This window comes from Papio anubis, chromosome 12 (assembly GCF_008728515.1).
Source record: "Papio anubis isolate 15944 chromosome 12, Panubis1.0, whole genome shotgun sequence".
NCBI lineage: Eukaryota > Metazoa > Chordata > Mammalia > Primates > Cercopithecidae > Papio > Papio anubis.
In genome coordinates, this window is record NC_044987.1 from 16,553,361 (window position 1) to 16,576,201 (window position 22,841).

At 49.1% G+C, this 22,841-nt stretch overlaps 2 protein-coding genes and 1 long non-coding RNA gene across 5 annotated transcripts in view; 2 read left to right on the plus strand and 1 right to left on the minus strand.

Moving 5' to 3' along the window:
* Nucleotides 1-9,317, plus strand: part of SMIM35 (small integral membrane protein 35) — a 100,098-nt gene extending 90,781 nt beyond the window's left edge. The window contains exon 5 of the mRNA XM_031652922.1: nt 7,590-9,317. The gene's annotated coding sequence lies outside the window, so the exon portion shown is untranslated. The remainder of the gene's footprint in view (nt 1-7,589) is intronic.
* Nucleotides 1,965-17,327, minus strand: IL10RA (interleukin 10 receptor subunit alpha). 2 transcript variants are annotated; one of them, XM_021926592.2, is made up of 8 exons: nt 17,145-17,326; nt 15,069-15,189; nt 13,959-14,137; nt 12,758-12,793; nt 10,042-10,211; nt 9,303-9,453; nt 7,742-7,863; nt 1,965-4,745 (listed from the first exon to the last, which is right to left on the minus strand). In XM_021926592.2, the coding sequence occupies exons 1-8, from the start codon at nt 17,209-17,211 to the stop codon at nt 3,813-3,815; spliced, it is 1,779 nt and encodes a 592-aa protein (XP_021782284.1). In that variant the 5' UTR covers nt 17,212-17,326; the 3' UTR covers nt 1,965-3,812. The 2 variants fall into 2 exon arrangements, with proteins under 2 accessions (XP_021782284.1, XP_003910817.1); XM_003910768.3 differs by lacking the exon at nt 12,758-12,793 and having other exon boundaries at nt 17,145-17,327.
* A 48-nt stretch (nt 17,328-17,375) lies between these two features.
* LOC108582059 lies at nt 17,376-22,062 on the plus strand. Of its 2 annotated transcripts, none has more exons than XR_001895198.3 (3): nt 17,376-17,490; nt 19,594-19,779; nt 22,012-22,062. It is a non-coding gene; the product is annotated as an uncharacterized LOC108582059 (long non-coding RNA). The 2 variants fall into 2 exon arrangements; XR_002517242.2 differs by having other exon boundaries at nt 17,404-17,503.
* The last annotated feature ends 779 nt before the right edge of the window (nt 22,063-22,841 follow it).

Sequence of the window (22,841 nt, forward strand, 5' to 3'; positions counted from 1 at the left end):
ACACTGAGGCGGGGGGATGGATATATGTTGGGTAGACAAGGCACACCCTGACTATGGCTATTTACAAAGTTGGGAAAACACAGTTCTGTTGAATTTCCTCTTCAGTCAGTGGTGGCCCATTTACCCCCTCTCCTTACTAAGAGGAAGTTCCATTAGCTCACAGAAAGACAGCATCACGCATTCCTCAGCTTGGAAAAGCCCTTGAAGGAGATTGCTCAGTTGAAGAACAGCTGGGGCCTTCTGTTGGTGACTGTAATCCGAAGTCCCAGGAAACCTGCAAGTGTCTCATCAGCCCTAGCTGCTTGGAAGGACTCACTCAGTTTCTCCCAAGGGCCTAGTGTGAGTGGTTACAGAGCAGCCTCAAAGCAGAGGTGAACCAGCGCAAACTCCTACTCATTCCACAGAAACGGAGCAGGCACGGTCCACAGCACGGGCTGCATCTTCTGACTTCCTTCTGTCCTGCAAGCTGCTCCTTGATCTGTCATATCCAACCAAACTGGCTGCAGTTCCTTGAATGCAATTCCTTTTACTCTCTGAATCTTTATATTTACACCTCAGGGGCCTTTTCCATGTGGAAGAAGCCATCGCTAACACCTCATTTCCAGGAGAAAGTGACCAACACTACTTTTCTTTCCAGTCTTGACAAGGAGGGCTCTAGGGCAAAAGCCTGAGCAGGTCTGAAATGGTGTGATATTAGTCAAGTTCTCTGAAGATGATAGGATCAGCACTTCCTCAGAACTAGTTATTTTCTCAGAATGAATGGGTTAAGGCAAGATTGGAGATGACACAGGGCAAAAGAGGTGAGGGGTCCCCATTTACCTGCTAGGGGATCCAGGTAGGACAAAGAGAAAAGCCACCCAGTGGCTGGGCGTGGTGGCTCATACCTGTAATCCCAGCACTTTGGGAGGCCGAGGTGGGCGGATCAAGAGGTCAGGAGATCAAGACTATCTGGGCTAACACAGTGAAACCCCGTCTTTACTAAAAATACAAAAAAAAAATTAGCTGGGCGTGGTGGTGAGTGCCTGTACTCCCAGCTACTCAGGAGGCTGAGGCAGGAGAATAGGGTGAACCCAGGAGGCGGAGCTTATAGTGAGCCGAGAGCCGCCACTGCACTTCAGCCTGGGCGACAGAGCGAGATTCCATTGAAAAGAAAAGAAAGAAGAAAAAAGAAAAGAAAAGAAAAAAGAAAAGAAAATAAAAGAGCACACCCAGGAAGCTCAGGCCGCGGGCCTGGGTTTGTTCTACCCACTGGGCTGAGCATGGGGAGAAATTCAAACCCACGTGGGGTTTTTCATGATGGAGCAGGCTGCTTCTAGAATAGAGTGCAGAAGACTTCCACACTTAGGAGAACCACTGCTGGGACACACCTCCTGGGTGACGGGAGCCAGGGACAGGGCTCCGGAGACAGAGTTCCGGGGAGGTCCGGTTTGCTGTCTTCCTGGAAAGGAGGGATTTCCAGGTTCTTCTCTCCACATTGTCAGAACTCACATCCAAAACGATGCATTGTGCTTTCCACCGTTTCCTTTTCTGTCTTCTGAAAGAGCCCCGCTGCATGCTCCTTATCGCTTTCATTTTCACCTGCTTCCAAGAAAAGCTGCCCATTTCTCTTTACAGCCTTAACAGCCAATGACAGCTATTTGCACATGGGGACCACCACATGCCTGGCACCATGTTAAACTTTTTACGTGCAATTTCATTTAAACCTCACAACAACCCCATGGGGAGTTGTCAACTCCACATGACGAGTGGGGAAATGAAAACCTGGAGGGGATAAGTAATGGGCCCAAGGTCACAATACAGGTAGCACGAGGACTCCCTGGGTCTGTCAGATTTGAGCCTGAGTCCTCGGCCCTGTTTCCTTAAAGTGACATCACACATCCCACCCATTATCACCCTCCTCATTATCAACACCCGAGTCCTCCATAAGCCACTGTGCCATCAGCAATCTGACTGGTTTCACACGATTCCTGTGATCTTGACAATTTATTGGAATAAAAACATGTATCACTCATTGACAGAGCTTTGTGTTCAAGGCACATTCATACCCATTTCCTCAGCAGAACCTTACATCCCTATGGATTAGACAAGTCAGTCATTATTTTGCAGATGAGGAAACTGAGGCTGCAAGAGGATAAGTGACTTCCCCAAGGTCACATCCCTGGGAACAGCAGAGTCAGAGCTAGAACTTCAGGGCTCCTGAGATATCCAGAATTCTTTCACTGTGCAATGCTGCCTCTCCAATAAATAAAGGAACAAAATAAATAAATAAAGCTTTCAAGGGAACCCTGAGGAATCCTCCCTCAAGCCTGTCTCCAGAGGGAGTTCAGTTGCCAGACTGGCACCTAAGAGCACTCTGGCAGAGGGGTAGGGGTCATGGCTGGATTCCCTGGGCCAGAATGTCTGTTTTCAGAATGCTCCAGAGAAAGGCAGGGCTCAGAGATGACTCTGGATGGCACGCACAGGCCTGTCCCCTCACAGCTTCCATGCCTGTGGACTGAACTGCCTTTGTTTGAAGACAGATTCCAAATGGCCTATGGGGAGGCAGGGCCCATAATGCCCCCTTCTGGGGCTGTGTCTGATACTGTCTTGGCATGACACCATGGACTCCCACTGGATCTGTTAGCCCCTGGCATGAGAAACAAGCCGGCTTGGTAGTCCATGGACAGTATCTACTTTTTCCCAGGGCCAGCTTGGCTAATACCCAGCAAACATGGAGGACCCCCTAAAGGTGGAGTCCTTCTTTCACAGAAGGGGAAATTGAGGCCCTCTGACAAGTGGCTAGTCCAAAGTCACACAGCTGAACACCAAGAAGGCAGGGACCCCAGCTCAGTGCCCAGTGGCTTATCCTCTGGGTCTGTAGCTGGATATTAGCAGCAAACACAAGCACAGACCTCCAACCCTGACTCTCTGGGGCTGGCATGAGCTGGTGTCCAAGCCCAGAGGCTGCCCAAAGGGCTGAGTTATGACCAATACAAAAAAACCACGGCTTCTCTGGAACTTGTCAGCAAGATGGTGTGGCAGCAGGGTAGGGATGTGAGTGGCTGGGCCACAGCCAGTGCCCCAGGGGAATGCCACTCCATTTGCTGGACAGAGGGAGATATTTGCAGATGGGCACCACAGCTACCCTCCAGAGGGATGGGTTCTGAGCTGGAAGCCCCATCCGGGGTCTCAGCTCCCTTTGTCTCCCCCCGGTGAATCCATTATGATGTGTTTGAGTGTCCAGAAAATATATACCTTAAGATCTTCCAGTGACAGGCTTCCTGCCTCAGAGGCCTGATGGGGGAACCCATGTGACCACCCCAGAGATCAAACTCGGCCTCCATATCCTCCTTTTTCCCCTAAAAACCACCCCAGCAGCAAGGCCCTGAAGCTTCCATTCCCATAGCCCTTCTTCCTGCTGGAGGCCCTGATGCTTGGGTGGCCTAAGCTGGGAGGTCTGGCTCTGAGCTGACTTCAACCTGGCGGCCTCACCACAACAGAAAGCCCCATGGTTCCCCTGAGCAAATAATCCTTTATGATACAAGAAAGAGTTCCGAGGAGGGAGAAGGTCCCTGCCTTTCTCAGCTCTGCCAGAGTCTGCAGGGCCCCAGTCAACAGAACGGGTCAGTGCCCCCCACACTCTGCACTAGTTCAGTGAGGTGACCTCCTCCTGCCCCAGGCATTCTGACCAGCCCTGCAGGGCCTGACTGGGGCCGTCCCCAGTGGACTTGCAGAAAAGTGCCCAGACTGCCTTGTGCCTTACTTCGGCCTTGGTTGCCCCTCCTCCGGGTCCAGGCAGAGGAGCAGGCATGGTTAAAACCAAAAGCAGCCTCTCAGCTCGAGTCACTCGAGTGCAGGCTAGAGATGAGGGGCAGGGTGACCAGGTCTGAGTTAAAGCTGCCCAGGAGACCACCTGGGGCTGCCACACAGCCTAGAGGGGCAAGGTCATGGGCAAAGCTCCAGTCAGATGTTCCCAGGTCACTGCAGCTGCTCAAGGCCAGGAGTGACCATTCCTCAGTGGGCTGGTTCCACTGTTCAGTTGGGGTCCCCGAGGAAGCCAGAGTCATTTCTAGGGGATCCTGTTTCAAATAGCCCTTGGCCAGGGCTGGTGGATGCAAGCCTGCCTCGTCATCCAGGCATCCCCTGAATTTGGGCCCAAGGCCACCTGCCAGGGGCAATTCTTCCTCCAGGCAGCCTGTCTTGGTTGCCTTCTCCTCAGCGCATCTGGTCTGCCTCAGGTAGCCCCGGAATACCACAGCAGTTGGGTCTTGTTCCGCAGGCACCTCAGGCTCTGGGGGACTGTCGTGGCCCAAGGCTGAGCCACCCTGTGTGTCCCCAGCCTGGCCCTCAGAGTTTTGAACTAGGCCAATGCCACTGTCATCCTGGCCCCTGCTGTCGCTCCCTACCTGCTGCTCCCAGGTGGGCCCAGTGCTCGGGCTCAGGCTGGGCTCCTGCAGGCAGATCCCGCTGTCCGTGCTATTGCTGCTGCCATTACTGCAGCTGTCGCCCAGCTCAGGGGGCTCTCCATTTCCCAGCGTTCTGTCAGCCTGGGGGTGAGGGTCAGGGAGGAGGAACTGGGGCTCTTCAGTCTGCAGGGATGGTTTGGTACTGCCAAAGCCACTGTCCGTGCTGCCATGCAGGTCCGAGTTCCTCAGCTCTGGTGACACCTTCAGGAAGGCCTCCTCATCAAGCGGGTGGATGGTGTCTTGGGTCTCTGGGGAGGGACGCTGGCTGATGAAGATGAAGGCGTTGGGCTTCTTGAAGAGCTGGGGAAGAGAGGGCAGAGTGAGAGAGGCGGGAGTCACCTTCCAGCACCCATCCCAGTGCTGCCGGGGAAGGCCAGGCCCAGGAGGAGAGCTCAACGGAGGGGACTACAGTCTTAATTACACTGCAATGTGTTCTGTTTTGTTTTCAAATCCAGCTTTCCTCCTAATGCTATTCCCAGTTTGGCTCAGTCCAGATACATAAGAGGCTTGTATTCTTGGGCCCAGATGGAGTAACGGGCAGAACCAGGGTGTGCTGAGCATGGTGAAAACTCTCAGGTGGCTCCATCCACAGTGCTTTTCAAACCTGAAAGCAGGCTAGACCCACCTAGAAGCGTGTTTCAATCTTTTTTGACTATGACTCAAAATCAGAAATAAGTTGCATAATGACTTGTATATATACCCGTATGTAAATAACTGAAACCAGTTTCACAAAATAATACTCATCATTATGAGCTGTGCCACAATATTTCTGCAGTTCTTATTCTATTGTATCCTACTCTATGCCCTCCTGCCCATTTCATTTTCTAAAATTCTGGATGTGAGACACCAAATTAATTTCTCTATGCCCCCAGTCATGACTCACACGAACACGGTGGCTGCAGTGTGGGGCAGTGGCACAGGTGTGGAACTCGCAGAGAAGGGGCTGCTCTCCGTTAATCGCCAAGGGTTTTAAGGAAGTCACATAACCCCTCTGCCCTAGCCACACTGGTGTTCTTTCTGTCCCAGAACACCTCAAGCACCAGACTGCCTCAGGGCCTTTGCACATGCTCTCCCTGGTGCTTGAAATGATCTCAGCACTTTATATGGCTGTGTCCTGTTCATGGTTTAGGTCTCAGTTCAGATGTCACTTCTTCAGCAAAGCCTTCCTGAATACCTTGACTAAAGCAGTACTCCTGCCACTCTCTCCACATTAACCCTGTTACTTCTTCCTAGCACTTTGTTCCTAGAATTATTTTACTTGTCTGTTTTCTGTCTCTCACCATACACACACTCACTTACTCCACATTCCCAAAAGAACACAAACTCCTTGAGGGCAGGAACTGTCTAGTGTTGTTTACTACCCTGTCTCCAGAGTCTAGACTGAGCTGGCACACAGTAGGCCCTCCTAAGCTCTGCCGATGGACTCACTGACTCACTGTTGCACATCTGCCCTCATTTCCTTGGTACATGATGATTCAAATGCAGCTCTGATTGGTTGAGTCCCTATTCCTATCACATTGTTTGGTGATTTAGGATGTGTCCCCTAGAGCCAGACTTCATGGATTCAAATCCCAGCTCTGACTCTTACCAGCTTTGTCACCCTGATCAAATTACTTCCCCTCTCTGTGCTTTAGCTCCTCATCTGTAACATGGAAATAATGACAGAACCTGCCTTCTTATGTTGTAGTTAATGTGTCTACAGTGCTTAGAACAAAGTGTGGTACATAGAAGGTGCTCAATAAATATATGTTGAATTGAACTTTACCCTCCAATAATTCTGTAAGAGAAGTATTATTACCTCTATTTCCTAGAGGAGAAAACTGAAGCTCAGAGAAGTTAAATGACTTGCACAAACAGTAAAGAACACATCTGGAATTCATCCTCAACTGTCCTGATTTGAAATTCCTTTCTTGTCCAATAATACTTACCTTGATGAACTGTTGAAAGATCAGATCAAACAAGCTAATGAATGAGAACAAACTAATGAATGTGCCAATGCTCTGTGCATTAGAATTTATTCATGTGGTGATGACTACGATCATCAGATGAAGGGAACTGTGTTATATTTATCCTGAAGAGAAAAAACCCTCAAGGACAAGTCAGTTCTGTGATCCAAAAGTACAGAAGGGGCAGGGTGCGGTGGCTCATGCCTATAATCCTAGCACTTTGGGAGGCTGAGGTGGGCGCATCACTGGAGATCAGGGGTTCGAGACCAGCGTGGTCAACATGGGAAAACCCCGTGTCTACTAAAAACATAAAAATTAGCTAGGCATGCTGGTGCGCACCTGTAATCCCGGGAGACTAAGGCAGGAGAATCATTGGAACCTGGGAGGTGGAGGCTGCAAGTGAGCTGAGATTGCGCCACTGCACTTGTCTCTCTTCTTGTTTTCCCTAGAGATCCCAGGATCCCTCTGGAGATTCCCCTTCCAGTTGTGGGGCCCCTGCCTTGCAGATGGAGCTGGGTCCTTCCCAGCTGATCCCTTGGCCATCGTGCAGTAGTGACAGCTACGGGGGCTATGGTGGGCAACCTTCGATGTGGCCTGAACTCCAGGCCAGAGACAGGCCGAGGTTTGGAAAATGCTGCCCAATCTTTGCAAGCTGAGTTTTGGAGGCTGGCTTGCCACAAATGTATCATTTGTCAGTATGATGTAGCAAGAGGACACACCCTGGGAGGGGAGGAGGGCTTGGCCTCTTCATGAGCCCCTCCCTGCCCCAGCCCGCATCCCCTCTCCACTGGCCCAGCATCCCCACCGCCCCCCAGCGTCCTCTGTCCTCTGGCCCACTCTAACAGCAGCCCAAGGACCAGCACCTCTGGCCTTTCCTTCTTCCTCTGTTGTGGAATACCCATGGCCACTAGCTGTGGGAAAGTGGGCTCCATTCCTGATGCTTCCTGGTTCTGTGGTCCTGTGTGTGTCATAATCTCTCTGTGCCTCAGTTTCCTCACTTATGAAAAGGGGTTAAAACTATGCCTCATTATCAGAGATGCAATGCACAGGGGCTAGTCCATGGCCAACTACTAGTAGATCATACCAAAATGGCTCGTGGTCATTGAGGTTTGTGATTCCATGTGTCTTATCTGAGCTACTGGATGGCAACATTCTTGGTACTGGGCTTCATGTTCACTTCCTCCCTCTGTCCCTACAGAGACTGATGAAGGTATCTCCCAATCACACCAGGGCTGAGAGCAGAGGCGAGCTGAGGCAATGGACTGTCTGGGAGGAAAAGAGCTCCCTGCCCTCCTGGAAGCTCTGGTGTGGCTGGGAAGGATGGGGCAGTGACCTCCTTGCAAGACTCACCAGGACCCTGGGCAGCTTCTTTCGGCGCCGCACATACAGCTGGAGGGCCAGGCAGTAGGCCAGGGCTCCGGAGAGCAGCAGGACAAAGGCAAAGAAGATGATGACGTTGGTCACGGTGAAATCTGCAGGCCAAGAGAGATGTGTTTGTGGCCTGGCCCCATGGAGCATGGTGATTCTTGTCATAGGACTCTGGTCCCATGAAATCCATTGGCCACTGTCAGGAACCATTCAGTGGCCCAAGGCAACCTACAGGCCACAGCTCTAGATGAGTCTAGGTTTCTGCGAATCCCCACCTGGTCTTCCAAACCATGCCCTGAAGGATGCCCTTAGGAGATGCACTGACTGCTTCCAGCTCTCTGCACACGACTCTCATCACAGCAAACAGAACAGCGAGGCAGGATGGTATAGCAGGTAAGAGTCGAGGCTCTGGGGGCTGCTAGATCCGGGTTCAAGTCCCAGCTTCACCACTTACTAGCTGTGCAATTGTGGACAAATTACTTACTCTCTCGGAGCCACCAACCTCATAAGGCAGTTGTGAAGTACACAGCACTGACCACGTACCAATACCATGAGATTCTTTTAACTTTTATACTTATAGGAGGTAAATACTGTCATCAGCCCCATTGTTACAGATTAGTATCCTGAAGCACATAGAAGTTAAGTAATTTGCCCAAAGTCATACACCTCAAAAGTAGTAAAGCTGAGATTTGAACAGAACTATTTCATGTATCAGTGAAAGAATGTATGAAAAACTCTTAAGGCTACCTGATACCCACTTGGTGCCTTACTCTGCATTGAGACTTAAATGACACTGAGCTGTTGAGTGTCCTTCATCAACTGAAATTTGTTGCAGATCTAGCAGGAGTCACTTTCGTCTTTGCCAGACCCTGCCCACACTGGACTGGGCCCTCCCAGAGCACTTACTGTTGGCCTGATTCACTGGGCGCTGGACATCTCATCAGCTGTCCAGAGAGAGTTGCTTGTTACAGTCTCCTCTGTGCACACTGTATCTCCCCAGCCGGGACGCGAGATCGTCCTAGGCAGGACCGTGGCCTCCACGTCCTCTATTCTCTCCCTCCCCCTACAGCCCTGGCACCTGACTGACAGCCTGGAGCAGGATTTGCTGATGTTAGCAGCTCTGGTGAGGAGCGGAGCAGAGTAGGGGAAGTAAGGAGAAGCCCTTTGTATCCCTGGCTCTGAGGAAGAACAGCAGAAGACCTTAACAACAGGAACTAGCACAGCTGACTGACGACGGCCTGGGGGAGGGGGATGTTGTTGGGAAACATCACTGCGCTCCAGTGGGAGGACCCTAGATCACAAGAGACCTGGTTCTGCCACCAAGTCCTAGCTGTGCAACCCTAGGAAGCTGCTAATACTGAGTCTCAGTTCCCTCATCTCTAAAACGAGGACAGTAGGACCTCTCTCCTATTAAGGATGCAGAGCTATATGAAGCAGCACCTAACACAGTGGCTGGCACCAGCTTCCCGGGTGCACGCATTTTGGATTGCACCAGGCCCTCCCAGTCTCCCTCCCCATGCTGAGAGCAGCCCGGCTGACTCACACTGCCTGGTGAGGGAGACGCACTCCTCTTTAGACCACATCCCCTTGTTAGTTCGGGAAGTGACAGATGGTTTCACCTGGACACAGAACTCTCCCACTTCTCCAGAGGTTAGGAGGCTGAAGTTTTCATGTTTTACTTTCTTGTGTGTGAACTGGAACAAAAATGATAGCAATTAACAAAATCATTTTATTTCATGGCACACAGACACTGAGAGCTGGCGGGCCTTTAGAGGTGATTTCAGCCAAACCCCTTCAGTATCCTTTGTGTAAGATAACAACCCCCACAATTACCAAGGCAGCACATGATCTCTGTAATGACCACAATTTTATTTTGTATTTTAAAAGAAAAAGCAGTGTTTGATAGATGCTGAAGATCTTCTCAGAAGGGGCTGAAATCAACTGTGGTGGAGAGGAAAGAGGGTGGATTTTGCAGATACCAGCTCTCCCATACCAGGGGTGCCTTCTGTTAGGTTACATAGCCTCTCAGAGCCATATTGCTTCATCTAGAAAGGCTCTGGGGTGCCCAATTGCCCTAGTAGGCAATGCCTTTGAGGAGCATCTCACAAGAGCATAGCTCTGAGGGCTGAGGTGGGTTCTGCTCCCTTCTCTGCTCACCTACCATCCCAGACCCTCCCTTTAGTCCACAAGCAAAATTCCCAATGGCACACAAGGGTGCTTCCAGCCCAGGGGACAGGAAAGCCAAGGGAGCTCTGGTTCTGGGGCCTTGGGGAACTCCATACCGTAAAGTTTCCCGGCACCTTGCGAATGGCAATCTCATACTCTCGGAAGTGACTGAAGATGCTTTCATATGTGTCATTTGCAGGGGCCATCTTGGGCCTGGGGGGCTGAATCTTCCCAAGGATGAAGCCATTGTGGATCTCTAGCTTCACACTGCCAACTGTCAGAGTCACTAAATGGAGTGGAGTGGGGGGGCAAAACCATGAGACCTGAGGGCTGAGGAGGGCTTGGGTGTCCCCCCCCAAGACTTTGCCTCCAGAATTAAGCTTAATTAAAACCTAGGCCACAGGTTTGTCAATGCGGCAGAATGTAAGGGCACTTTAGGGAGCACATTAAAAATACATATACCCTAAAATCAGATGCATCAACCAATGGAATATGATGGAGAGCCCAGAGATAAACCCACAATTGATTTTCAACAAAGGGGCCAAGAACACACAACGGGAAAAGAACAGTCTCTTCAATAAATGGTGTTGGGAAAACTGTATATTCACAAACAGAACAATGAAAATAGATCTTTGTCTCACCCCTTACATAAGAATCAACTCAAAATGGATTAAAGACAAATGTAACACCTGAAACTATAAAAACCACTAGAAGAAAACCTGGGGCAAAGTTCTAAGACGTTGGTCTGGGCAAAGATTTCTTGGATATGATCCCCAAAGCACAGGCAACAAAAGCAAAAATAGACAAATGGGATGGCATTACACTAAAGAGCTTCTGCACAGCAAAAGAAACAATTACTAGAGTGAAGAGACAATCTATGAATGGGTGGAAAATATTTACAAATGTACATTGAATAAGGGGTTAATATCCAAAATATACAAGGAACTCAGACTACTCAATAACAAGAAAACAAATAAACCTGTTTTTAAAATGGGCAAAGGACTTGAATAGACATTTAAAAGAAGACATACAAATGGCCAACAGATACATGAAAAAATGGCCAACATCTCTAATCATCAGAGAAATGCAAATTAAAACCACAATGAGATACCACTTCACACCTGTTAGATTGGCTATTCTCCAAAAGATGGAAGTAACAAGTGTTGGCAAGGATGTGGTGAAAAGGGAAACCCTTGCACGTCGCTGGTGGTGAATTTCTCAGCCATTGTGGAAAACAGTATGGATATTCCTCAAAAATCTAAAAATAGAACTACCATGTGATCCAGCAGTTCTCACTACTGGGTATATATTACTTAATTAAGAATTAAGTAATAGAGTGCTTGGAATTTTCTTTAAAATGCTAAAGTAAATTTCATGGGGGGATATTGATGACCCTCCCTACCACCAATTACTTTAAAATTGGCCTAGTGTTTGCAGTTACTAAAGATATTGAAATTAGTGTATTGAAGAGATACCTGTATCCCCGTTCACTGCAGCATTATTCATGACAGCCAAGATATGGAAATGCCCACCAACAGATGAATGAGTTTTTAAAATGTGGTATGTGTATACAACAGAATCCTGTTCAGCTTTGAAAAACAGGAAACTGAGGCCTGGTCCAGTGGCTCACGCCTGTAATCCTAGCACTTTGGGAGGCTGAGGCGGGTGGATCATTTGAGGTCAGGAGTCTGAGACCAGCCTGGCCAACATGGTGAAACCTCATCTCTACTAAATATACAAAAGTTAACCAGGCGTGGTGGCATGTGCCTGTAATCCCAGCTACTCAGGAGGCTGAGGCAGGAGAATCTCTTGAACTCGGAAGGTGGAGGTTGAAGTGAGATGAGATCAAGCCATTTCACTCCAGCCTGGGTGACAGAGCAAGACTTTGTCTCAAATTGAAAAAAAAAGGAAACTGTCATTTGGGAAAACACAGATGGACCTAGAGGACATAATTAGCGAAATAAGCCAGGTGCAAAGAGATAAATACCATAAGATCTCACTTAGGTATAGAATCTAAGTAGAATTATTTTAGAATTCGATTCCTAGAAGTAGAGAGTAGAAGGGGTTACTAGAGGCTGGAAGGAGGCAGGTGGGGGGACGTGAATAGGGAACAAGGAGAGGGGTACCAAGTTACAGTGAGACAGGAGGAATAAGTTCTGGTGCCTATTGCATGGCAAGGTGAATGCAGTAATAATAATGGACTGTATATTTCAAAATAGCTAAAAGATAACATTTTAAATGTTTCTGGCACAAAGAAATGCTAACTATTTGAGGTGACAGATATTCTAATTACCTTGATTTGATCATTCCACAAGGTATATATGTATTATGTATACATAACACTGTACCTCATAAAAATGCAGAATTATTACTTGTCAATTAAAAATAAAACAAAAACTTTTTTTATAAAATGTTTTCAATACTTTACTGTTTTGTTTTTGTTTATTTGTTTGTTTTTTTGAGACAGAGTCTCCCTCTGTTGCCCAGACTGGAGAGCAATGGCTTGATCTTGGCTCACTGCAGCCTCTGCCTCCTAGGTTCAAGTGATTCTCCTGCCTCAGCCTCCCTGAGTAGCTGAGACTACAGCTGCATGCCACCAGGCCCTGTTCATTTTTGTATTTTTAGTAGAGATGGGGTTTCACCTTGTCAGCCAGACTGGTCTTGAACTCCTGACCGCAGGTGATCTGCCCACCTCGGCCTCCCAAAGTGCTGGGATTACAGGCGTGAGTCACCGTGCCCAGCCCAACACTTTACTGTTAAGCATAATATTTACGGTAGGTGTGTGTAGATAGATACCTTTCTACAGGTTAGGACATTTTCTTTCTACTTTACCTTTGCTGAGTTTCTCTTTAAATGTCGTTTTCTTTTCTGAATAGTTAATGTGATAAATTGCATTGATTACATTTTTATGTAGAAATTTCGGATAGACACAAAAGTAGAAGAGAATATAATGATTTCCAAAGTCCCAGCTTTAGTAATTGCAAATGCTAGGCCAATTTTAAAGTAATTGGTGGTGGGGGAGGGTCATCAATATCCCCACATGAAATTTACTTTAGCATTTTAAAGAAAATCCCAAGCACTGTATTAGTTAATTCTTAATTACTTAAGTATGTATCTCTCACGTATCATACCTTTGTAAATATAACTACCATGCTGTTATCACCTATAACAAACAAATACCTAGTAATATGCCCTAAAAACCATTTCATATACAAATATGGCCAGTTCCTCAAAAACGTCTTTTTATAATTGCCTTGCTCAAATCAGAATACAAAGAAGAACCAAACATTTAAAAAAAAAAATACAGATGCCCTGGGCCCATTCAAGACACAGTTAGCTTGGATTTCCGAGCCTGGGCCCTGGAAATAGGTATTTGAAACACCCTTGCTGGGAAATGTTTCTGCACCAGCTGAGCAGTGCCCGGTGAGCAGGCACTGGGGAGCCAATGACCTCCCAGACCATTGGCTCTAACTCTGAATCCTACAGCGAGGTCTCTGTGCACACAAAACTTTCTTAATCCCAACTGGTGGGATGCAAAATCCCATTGAGTTGGGGGCTTATCCTTTCTTCTTACCTCTCCAGAAAGGGATCCGTAACTTCTCTTTAGTAGCACTTCCCATTTCAAAGGGATGACCCCTGGGTGTTCACCCCTAAAGAAGCGGGTGGCTCACCCGAATTCTGCCTACTGCTTGCTGCCCTATACTGAGTGTTCATGGATTCGCTTCCTCTCCCTGAACCCTCCCTCAAAAAACAAGTTCACAGGCCTGCACCGGGTGACTCAGCTGCCCCAATCCACCCCAAGACCTCTCTTCTGTAGGATAAAAAACTCCAGTTCCCTTTTAAATCTTAAACAACTTGGGCTCTATTTTATCTAACGTTCTCCAAAGTCCTGCCCTGTTTGGGCAACTAGTTCTCCAGCCAGGGAGCCTGGCTGACGTGGTAAGCTACGGTAATAGACAGAAAAGCTCTAGACTAGAGTTCCTGGCTGGAAGGGACTTCAGAGACATGTTCTAAGTCAAGGGAGGAAAAGCACCTTCATCCAGAGAGAAGCGGGTGTTGGTGACAGTCCAGTTGGAGTGCCGGCTGCCGTCCACAGCACGCACTCTGGCCCGGTAGCCATTGCTGCGGTACAGGTCCAAGGTCACCGCGGTAAGGTCATAGGACAGGGCCTGGCTACAGTTGGAGATGGAGTTCCAGGGCCCTATTCCATACCTGAAGAGATACGAGGTTAGGCACTGGAAAGGAGCTTGTGCTCAATCCTACCTCCTTTAAGGGAGACGCAAGAGGCCAGGAAGAGAGCTCCCACAGTGGGAGAAACTGGGACAGCCCTCAGGCTATATCCTCTAGTCCACGGCAGCTCATTGTGAGGGGTCTCCCTTGGTCCTGGGACCCTGTACCAATTTCCATGTGGTCTAGAAGATTTTTAGACAGGAATACAAGTAGTCCCAGCTCTTCCAGAAAGCCTTGCTAGCTCCTACAGCACAGCCCAGTCTCTCCCTTCTCATTGTGTTTGCAGTCATTAGGGTTCCCCTGTTGTCTGGCTATACTGTGGATGCTTCTCCTGCTTTTCCAGTAAGACAGAAAAGCCTTGGAGGCCAGAGGTGGTGGCTCATGTCTATAATCCCAGCACTTTGGGAGGCTGAGGTGGGCGGATCCCCTGAGGTCAGGAGTTTGAGACCAGCCTGGCCAACATGGTGAAACGCCGTCTCTACTAAAAATGCAAACATTAGCCAGGCATGGTGGTAGGCTCCTGTAATCCCAGCTACTAGGGATGCTGAAGTGGGAGAATTGCTTGAACCCAGGAGGCAGAGGCTGCAGTGAGCTGAGATTGCACCACTGCACCCCAGCCTGGGGGACAGAGCGAGAAGCTGTCTTAAAACAAAACAAAAGAAAAAAAAGAAAAGCCTTGGTGCAAAGGCTTTTCTTACTCTGGCGTGAGCAAAGGCTCTGGCCTTTTCACCCAGAGCTCCCGCATATTGCTCAACACAGGAGTCTCAATCAGTACTTGCCATCTGCTGGCTTTGTGTCAGGGGCCCTCAGGCACTCACTTCATTAACAAGGCAGGTATCTTCCCATACTAGGGGAGTGTGGGACTAGGCAGGGATTCACTCTTCCCTCCCCTTCCCTCTTCCCCTTTCCTCACCTCAGGAGTGCCACTTCATAGCAGGTACTTTCAGACTGATTTGGGATGGGTTTCCAGTGGAGGATGTGGTGGAAAAATTCTGCTTCAAACCACACAGATGGCGGGCTGGGCAGCTCTGTCCCTGGGGAGAAGAATGTCAGTACCACAGCTGGGAGGACCCACCCCCCAAGGATGAGGAGGAGGCTGGGGATGGTGGCAAGCAATATAACAGCTACCATTTCTTGAGTGCTTTACTATGAGCTGAGTGCTGGGCTAAGTACTTTACATATGTTCCATTTAATTAGCACAGTAGCCCTACACAGCAGGCATGGATGACCCCAATTTTATCAAAGAAGAAAGGCAGGTTCAGAGAGGTTGTGACTCACCCGAGGCCAGTAGAGCCAGTAAGGGGCAGAGTGGGCATATGAATCCAGATATATCTGATTCTAGAGCTAATGTGTCTCCCTAAATCACTGTCCTGTGCTGTCTGTGATCAGAAGCTGCAGTGGTGGCTGAGAACAGCCAAGCTGAGTCTGATGCCTCCCAGGGAAGAAGGCAGGGGCCGAGGGCTAAGCAAGTTGGCAATAAGCTCTCAGATGTGTTAGTTGCTGGCTCTGCCCAATCCCTGTCTCTGCTCTAGCACTATTCCTAGGCTTGACCCCATCCCCACACCTGGTCCCCAACTTGGCTTGGCCCAGGCTCCAGCTCAAAGCCATCTCATTAAGTACACAGACAGCCCGCTTGCTGACATCTGCCTGCTTCTCTTCACAGGTCTCCTGGGCTCCCCAAGCTAAGTGCTTGCCTCATTCCCTAGTTTCTAGAAGGGCTTTGCCTGTAGCCAGATGCCCAACCCCTGGCTGGGCAAGGACAGATGGAATAAGTCAGCTCTGGCTCTACACATGACTGAGGACATCCCCACAAGAGCTGGCACCTGTAGCTCCCAGGCAAGATACTCAATACCAATTCCTAGCTCCACTCTCCCTTTACCCCTAGTACACACCATTCACCATGGGAAACACTGCTGAACCCATTGTCTTCTTTGTAAGAATGCAACAAACATTTCTACTTTAAGAGTCTTGCTGATCAAGCAGACTGAAGTATGTGCAAGGCCAATGGCTGGTTGATTCCCCTTCTCTCCTCCTTGACCCCTAAGTTCTCTCCATTTGACAGCGACTCTGCTCCGCTCCCTAGTTTTCTAACTTCTCGACATCTCTCTAATCATGCACCTGTTTTTTATTTATTTTTTCGGGGATGCTGTCATCTGTCTCTTGCTTTCTTTCTTATACCGTCTTTGATCTTCGCGTCAGTGCCTTGATTTCGAAACATTAGACGGAAAGTGAAAAACGCAGGGAGTCTTTGTGGTGTTTGGGCTGCACGTCCCCGACTCAGCTCTCGATCACGTGAATGGCTGACTGCATGTTTTACTTTGTATTTTGGTGTCATGAAGAAGCAGTTTCGGTCATTGCTCTCTGTCTCTGCTCTTGGTCCCTCCAACTCCGGGCTCTCTCATTCTCTCTCTGGGGTTTACTTTTCTTAGTGGCAGAAACTTTGCCAGAGAACTGCCTGGGTTAGGAGCCTGAACTAAGGGAAGAGGGAGGCAGGTGGCAGCGGGAGTGAGTTGGGGGCTACAGGTGGAGCACGGGGGATCAGATCGGGGAGATCAGGGAGGGATGAAGGTGAGATGGGAGGAGAACAGAAAGCGGTTAGTTGAAGGACTACGAGAAGGGAGAGTCAGAAGATCAAAATTATTCCCCAAGGGGACAAGAAGTCCCGTCATTTGAACCTAAACAGCAAAAAACCTAGATCTAAACTTAAGGCTCATGGAGAAGTGGGTGGATGATGAGGTTTGCGGGGTGGGGGTTTGGCCTTGCACATACTTCTCTATCCTTCCCAATCCGTCAGTTCCTGTCAGCCTCAGCCTCTTCCACTTCCACAACAGGTAAGCCTGAGATTCAGGTTTGCCAGAGTAAGGGAGCCCGGCCCGGCACCCGTCTCCCCAGAGGGCCAGCCAGCCAGGGCTCTCCACTGGATGGAGAACTTTAACGGAGCGGGCGCGGAGAGGGCAGGGCAGGGAAAGGCCGCGTCCCAGAGCCTTACCATGAGCGTCTGAGCCAAGACGGCGACTGAGGAACGCCGCCAGCAGCACTACGAGGCGCGGGAGCATCCTGGGCACGCCGCATCGTCCGGGGCCGGAGCCGAGCCGGCCTGCGCGCCTCCAGCGACCCTTAGGCTGGGACTGACAGCTGCGCCGTCCTCTCCGCCCGCGCCCAGCCGGGCTGACGTCTGCGGGGCGTTGCCTACAGGCGCCCCGCCCCCGAGGCCGTGGATGGGGAACCACGTACCACAGGGAGCCCGCCTGGGGCAAACCCGAGACTGTCCCGGGGCGGAAGCGGGCTCCGGCCACCCCTCCTTTCCCTTGCCCCTGGGCCTCCAGTGCCTTCGGGTCAGTGGTCCAGGTAGCCCTGCAGGCCGTGCGTGCGTGCGTTCGTGTGTGTGTGTGCAAGTGTTGGGGGGCAGGTGGCCAGGCACAGCCTCGCACCTGAGTGCGGAAGGTCGGGTGAGGGCGTCCGACCCGCTTTTGCTGGGCGTGCCACGGCTTGGCGTTGAAGATATGGCCGCGGCCGCTCCAAATGGGGAGGAGGTAGTTGCAGGCGCTTGAGGGCAAGGGCGCCAGGACGGGGCTTTGGGTCTTGGCGTTGCCCCAGGGCCTCCGTGTGGGGGTCTGAGGACACCGATGAATGAGTACTGCGTAGTCACCTACTTAATTGTTGGAGGGGGGTCTACGACTAAGCAGTTTATGCAGACCTGCCCCCAAAGTCCCAGGAAACTGAGAGGCCCAAGAAAGAGGCTTTTAACCAGCAGCTTAATAGCTGAGCCTCAAACCGCGATTTTTTTTTTTTTTTAGACAGAGTCTCGCTCTGTTGTTGCCCAAGGTGGAATGCAGTGGCACAATCTCGGCTCACTGCAACCTTCGCCTCCCAGGTTCAAGCGATTCTCCTGCGTCAGCCTTCCGAATAGCTGGGATTACAGGCATGCGCCACCACGCCTGGGCTAATTTTTGTATTTTTAGTAGAGACGGGATTTCACCATGTTGGCCAGGCTGGTCTCGAACTCCTGACCTCAGGTGATCCACCCGCCTCGGCCCCCCAAAGTGCTGGGATTACAGGCGTGAGCCACCGCGCCTGGCCTTAAACCGTGTTTTAAACTTAGTTTTTCTTCTTTCCTTTTTTCTCTCCCCTCCTGGGCCTCAAGATATCACTTTGAGATAAACTGTGTGTATGTTACCTCTCATCTTAAAATACAGCCTCAGGATGTGCTGTGAACATCCACTCCCTTTCCTGTCCCATACTGTACTCCTGTGCCTTATGCATGGTTATTTACCTACGTGCTTGTTAGGCACACGCTATGCTCTTTTCTGGTCATATATTTCCTTAGATGCCTCAGGAGATGCTTCCTGATAGGGACAAGGCACCTCCGGAATTCTCTCTCCAGCAAAAGCTTACTTCCGGAATTGAACCTACACCCTGCTAAAGAGTAACTAATTTATAACCTGGCAGGATCCACGATTGCACCAGCCCCTCCACCAATTAAGACCATAATTAAAGAGGACCACCCGAACAAGTCATGCTACCTGGCACCTCCTAACCTCACCCTTGCCTTTTCTACATTTCAGATCCTTTCTTTAAAAACCCCTGTGCTCCCCCCGTGAATTGAAGAGTGGAATTGTTTGCTGCTCTTCCCCTGCTAGCATGGCAGCTAGCAGATTTTCCTTTATTATCCATTCTTTCTACAAGCAGCAAGCAGCCAGACCCTTTTGCAGGAACTGACACATCCAGTTCCTTAGAAAAAAAACATTTTGTAAGGACATAAACAGAAGCCACGTTTGTGTCTCCACGCTTCACTCCCAGCCCCAAGGCAAACAGACCATAGGGGAAGGGTGATTCAGAAAAGATGTGTAGGACAGTTGAAGTATGGTAACATCAAAGTTATTTGACCTCAGGGCCAGATTTACAGTAAGTGCTTGCACTTACACAAGGAGCACTTGATAAGCTGGGAATCTCAGAGGCCTTCTGGGAGACTCAGAAGCCAACATGGCCAAAACTGTGGATTAGCATCCAACATGGAGTTGCTTTAGCCTCCATAAGGACTTCTCCCAGCCTCTTTTGGGTTTCCCTCGCTCGCTTGAAATCTGATATTCAGACCAATTTTTGTGTTGGGTAATAGCACTACTGGAGTGCTGGGTAACACCTCAGCCCATCCTCAGTCTCTCATACCTCTGTGTCACTTGGCTCATCTGAGGCCATCTCCAGATGAACCAAAGATGTGAGGATATGGGAGACAGACTGTCCATCACTTTTTCTTGGAGGCTGACCCCTGCTTCAAAGAGTGTGTGTGCATGCACTTGCAGTCATATGATTTGCAGTGGCCAGTCTGTGGATTTGGATTTCACTGTGGTGTGGAGCACGTGTCTGTGAGTCTGTTTGTCAAGTGCATATGCGTGCTTGGGACTGTGTGTGCATCCCTGGAACTCTGCCCTTTTTCTCAGAGAAACCAAAGAAGAGGGACTCAGGACACTTCTGACCAGCAACGCTCCCCTCCAGGTCTGATGCCCCACCCACACGGCCACACCCCACCCTGCCTGTATTGTAGTTTGTACCTTCATTTGGTAGTTCTTGTTTCTGAGCTCTTGTCCTGTGTTCAAGAGGAATGAGGATTCGCTGACAGTTGAAAGGTGAGGATGGGCAGAGAATAATTTTATTGAGTGATGGACCAGCTCTCAGCAGAGAGGAGATGGGGAGGGGGGTGGTTCCCCACCCTCACAGTTGGGTGTTTTTTTTTTCTCATTGTGGCTGGGTCCAGGGCTTTTTCTGGACTGAGAATAGGGAGTGCATGCTGATTGGTTTGTGAGTATGCAAAAAAGGTTAAAGTGAAGACACCACTCAAAGGTAAGCACAACGGTGTAGAAAACCAGTTAGGAAAGGGTAGGTGTATGTAAAATAGGTGAAGGGTGGGGATCAGTCAGAGAAAAATGTGCCAAATGGGAAGACAGGTTCTCAATCTGGTCCGAAGATTTAACTTGTAGCTTGGCTTTCAGGTTTTAAATTGTCTTCAACTTGGAGGTGGGGTTTCACCAGGGATTTGCCCTATCTGCCTAGGCATTTGACTGCCTTCTGTAACTATCACCTGCTCCTGGGAAGTTTCCCTGGCAGTGCCCAGTGCCCACATGGAGGGCCTTATTCACTGCAGCTTTTGAGAAAGGGCCCCAAACTTAGGTGTATGACACCAGAACTGTGCGTGGTCTAGGAGTTAGTGAGGCATTATCCCCATGGTTTGTGGAGATATAATTTCCACCCTATTTCAATATTTTCAGAGTGGAAATCTCTCTGCCCAGTGGCCTGGACTGAGAGTGTGCCAGGTTGGCTGGGGCTGGGAGCTGGGAGATCCCATCCTGCATCTAAGAGTCTACACTGGGACTAGTGTCACTCTTGATGATAGTCAGCGAAGGCAGGGGTGCCTCAGCTACACAGATGGGGGAGAGTGGTATCTGCAGGCCTGCCAGGACACATGATCAGCCAGGGCCACCCTCAGGAGACAGCTCTTGTTGCCACATCCCCAGATGAGTGGAGAGGTCAAGCCCCAGCTTTTTTAACGTGTGAAGATGTTTTTTTATATTCTCTGTTGCTCAAGTGAGAAATAAGATGGTAAATTGCTCAGGAGTACCCTGTCATGACCCAAGGGGTGTGGCTGCCTTCTGAAACAACTACTTAGTTCTCCCTGACCTTTTAAAAGAGAAAGACACTGTGATGTTTCTTCCTGAACTTTTTTTTTTGTAGACAAGGTCTCTCTCTGTTGCCCAGGCTGGAGTGCAGCAGCACAATCTTGGCTCACTGCAACCTCCACCTCTCAGGTTCAAGTGATTCTCATGCCTCAGCCTTCCAAGTAGCTGGGATTACAGGCACCCACCACCACGCCTGGCGACATTTTTGTATTTTTAGTAGATACGGTGTTTCACCATGTTGGCCAGGCTGGTCTCGAACTCCTGACTTCAAATGATCCGCCTGCCTCAGCCTCCCAAAGTGCTGGGATTACAGCCAACGCACCCGGCCAGTTCCTGAACTTGTCTTTACTTTTATTTTTTGTTGATGTATAAGAGTCTTACACATTACCATTTTGAAGGAGAATCAAAATTTTTAATTTGTTCATATGACAATATTTACTGGACACTTGTTGTGGGCCAGATGCTGTCCTGATGCTAGGAATAAAATGGTGATCACAACTAGGTCCCTTCCCCCAAGAAGCAATCTGGCTAGAGACAGAAAGTGAACAGAGATTTTGATACACAGTGGTAAGTGCTCTGGGAAGGCAAGTACAGTCTGATGTGGGGACAAAAGACACGGGCACTCAGCCACACTTGGGATAAACAGATAAGGAAAGCTTCCTGAAGGAGGTGGCATCTAAGTTAAGACTTGAGGGAGGAATAGGAGGTAGCTAATGAAGAGTGGATAGGGAGGGTATTCCAGACAGAAGGAAGTGTTTACTTAGAGATGAGGGAATATGGCCCTTTTTAAGAACCCTGGAAAGTGGGTAAACTGGCATTCTTGTTTTAAGATGAGAAAACCACAGTGGCTAACACAGGTTAATACCTTGCTCAGGGCAGAGCCAGGATTTGAATGCAGGCTATTCCAATGTATCCTGCTGCCTCATGGAGAGCACCCAGAATAGGAGTTATGTCAGGCATGTGATTACTATACTTGAAAAGGAAGAAAAAGAAACACGGAACCCACATGTTTATTTTGTTTTGTATTCAGTGTTCTGAAAAGTTTACCCTAAAGTTCTGTGAATTCTGGTATTCATGCAAGTAGAGAGACATATGATAGGAAGCAGTCATTAAAGGATATTCTCTTTTTAAATTTTTATTTATTTATTTATTTATTTTGAGACAAGGTTTCACTCTGTCACCTAGGCTGGAGTGCAGTGGATTGATCTTGGCTCACTGCAGCCTCTACCTCCCAGGCTCAAGCGATCCTCCCACCTCAGCCTCCTGAGTAGCTGGGACTACAGGTGCAGGCCACCATGCCCAGGTAATTCTTTTGTTTTGTTTTGGTAGAGATGAGGTGTTACCATGTTGCCCAGGCTGGTCTGGAACTCCTACGCTCAAACAATCCTCCTGCCTCAGCCTCCCAAAGTGCCAGGATTACAAGTGTGAGCCACCACACTGGGCCATACCTTCTATTAATATTTATTGAGTTTTTATGACCTATCAAGCACTGTGTGAAATACTTCATGTGTTGTAGCAGAGAATAGCCAGATGCTTAGCAATCCCAGTTCCTCTTCCTGGGCACATGGGACAATTCATATTTCTCAATCCCCCTTGCAGTTAAGTAGAATATGTGGCTGGCTTTTAACCAATGTAAAGTTGAGTTGATGGGTGCCGCTTCCAGGCCTGGCTGCTAACTCTGTCTTTGCTATTCTGCCAGCCATCTGGAGGAGTCCAGTGGAGGACTCCAAGGGAATAGAGGGAGCTTGGACCCCTGAATCACCTCTTGCAGGACAGCTGTACAGAAAAGACACCCAGTTTGTATCAGCCTATTGATTGGGTGAGGAGTACACCCTTATTGTATCAAGCCACTGAGATTGTGAAATTTTTTTCATAGCAGCTAGTGTTAACTACCCTGAATAATCCGCAAACCTTATTTCAGTTAATCCTTATAATCACTCAGTGAGATAAGCATCATTATCAGTGTTTTACAGATGGGAAAATGAGATCAGAGACTGAGTCACTTGCCCACGTCA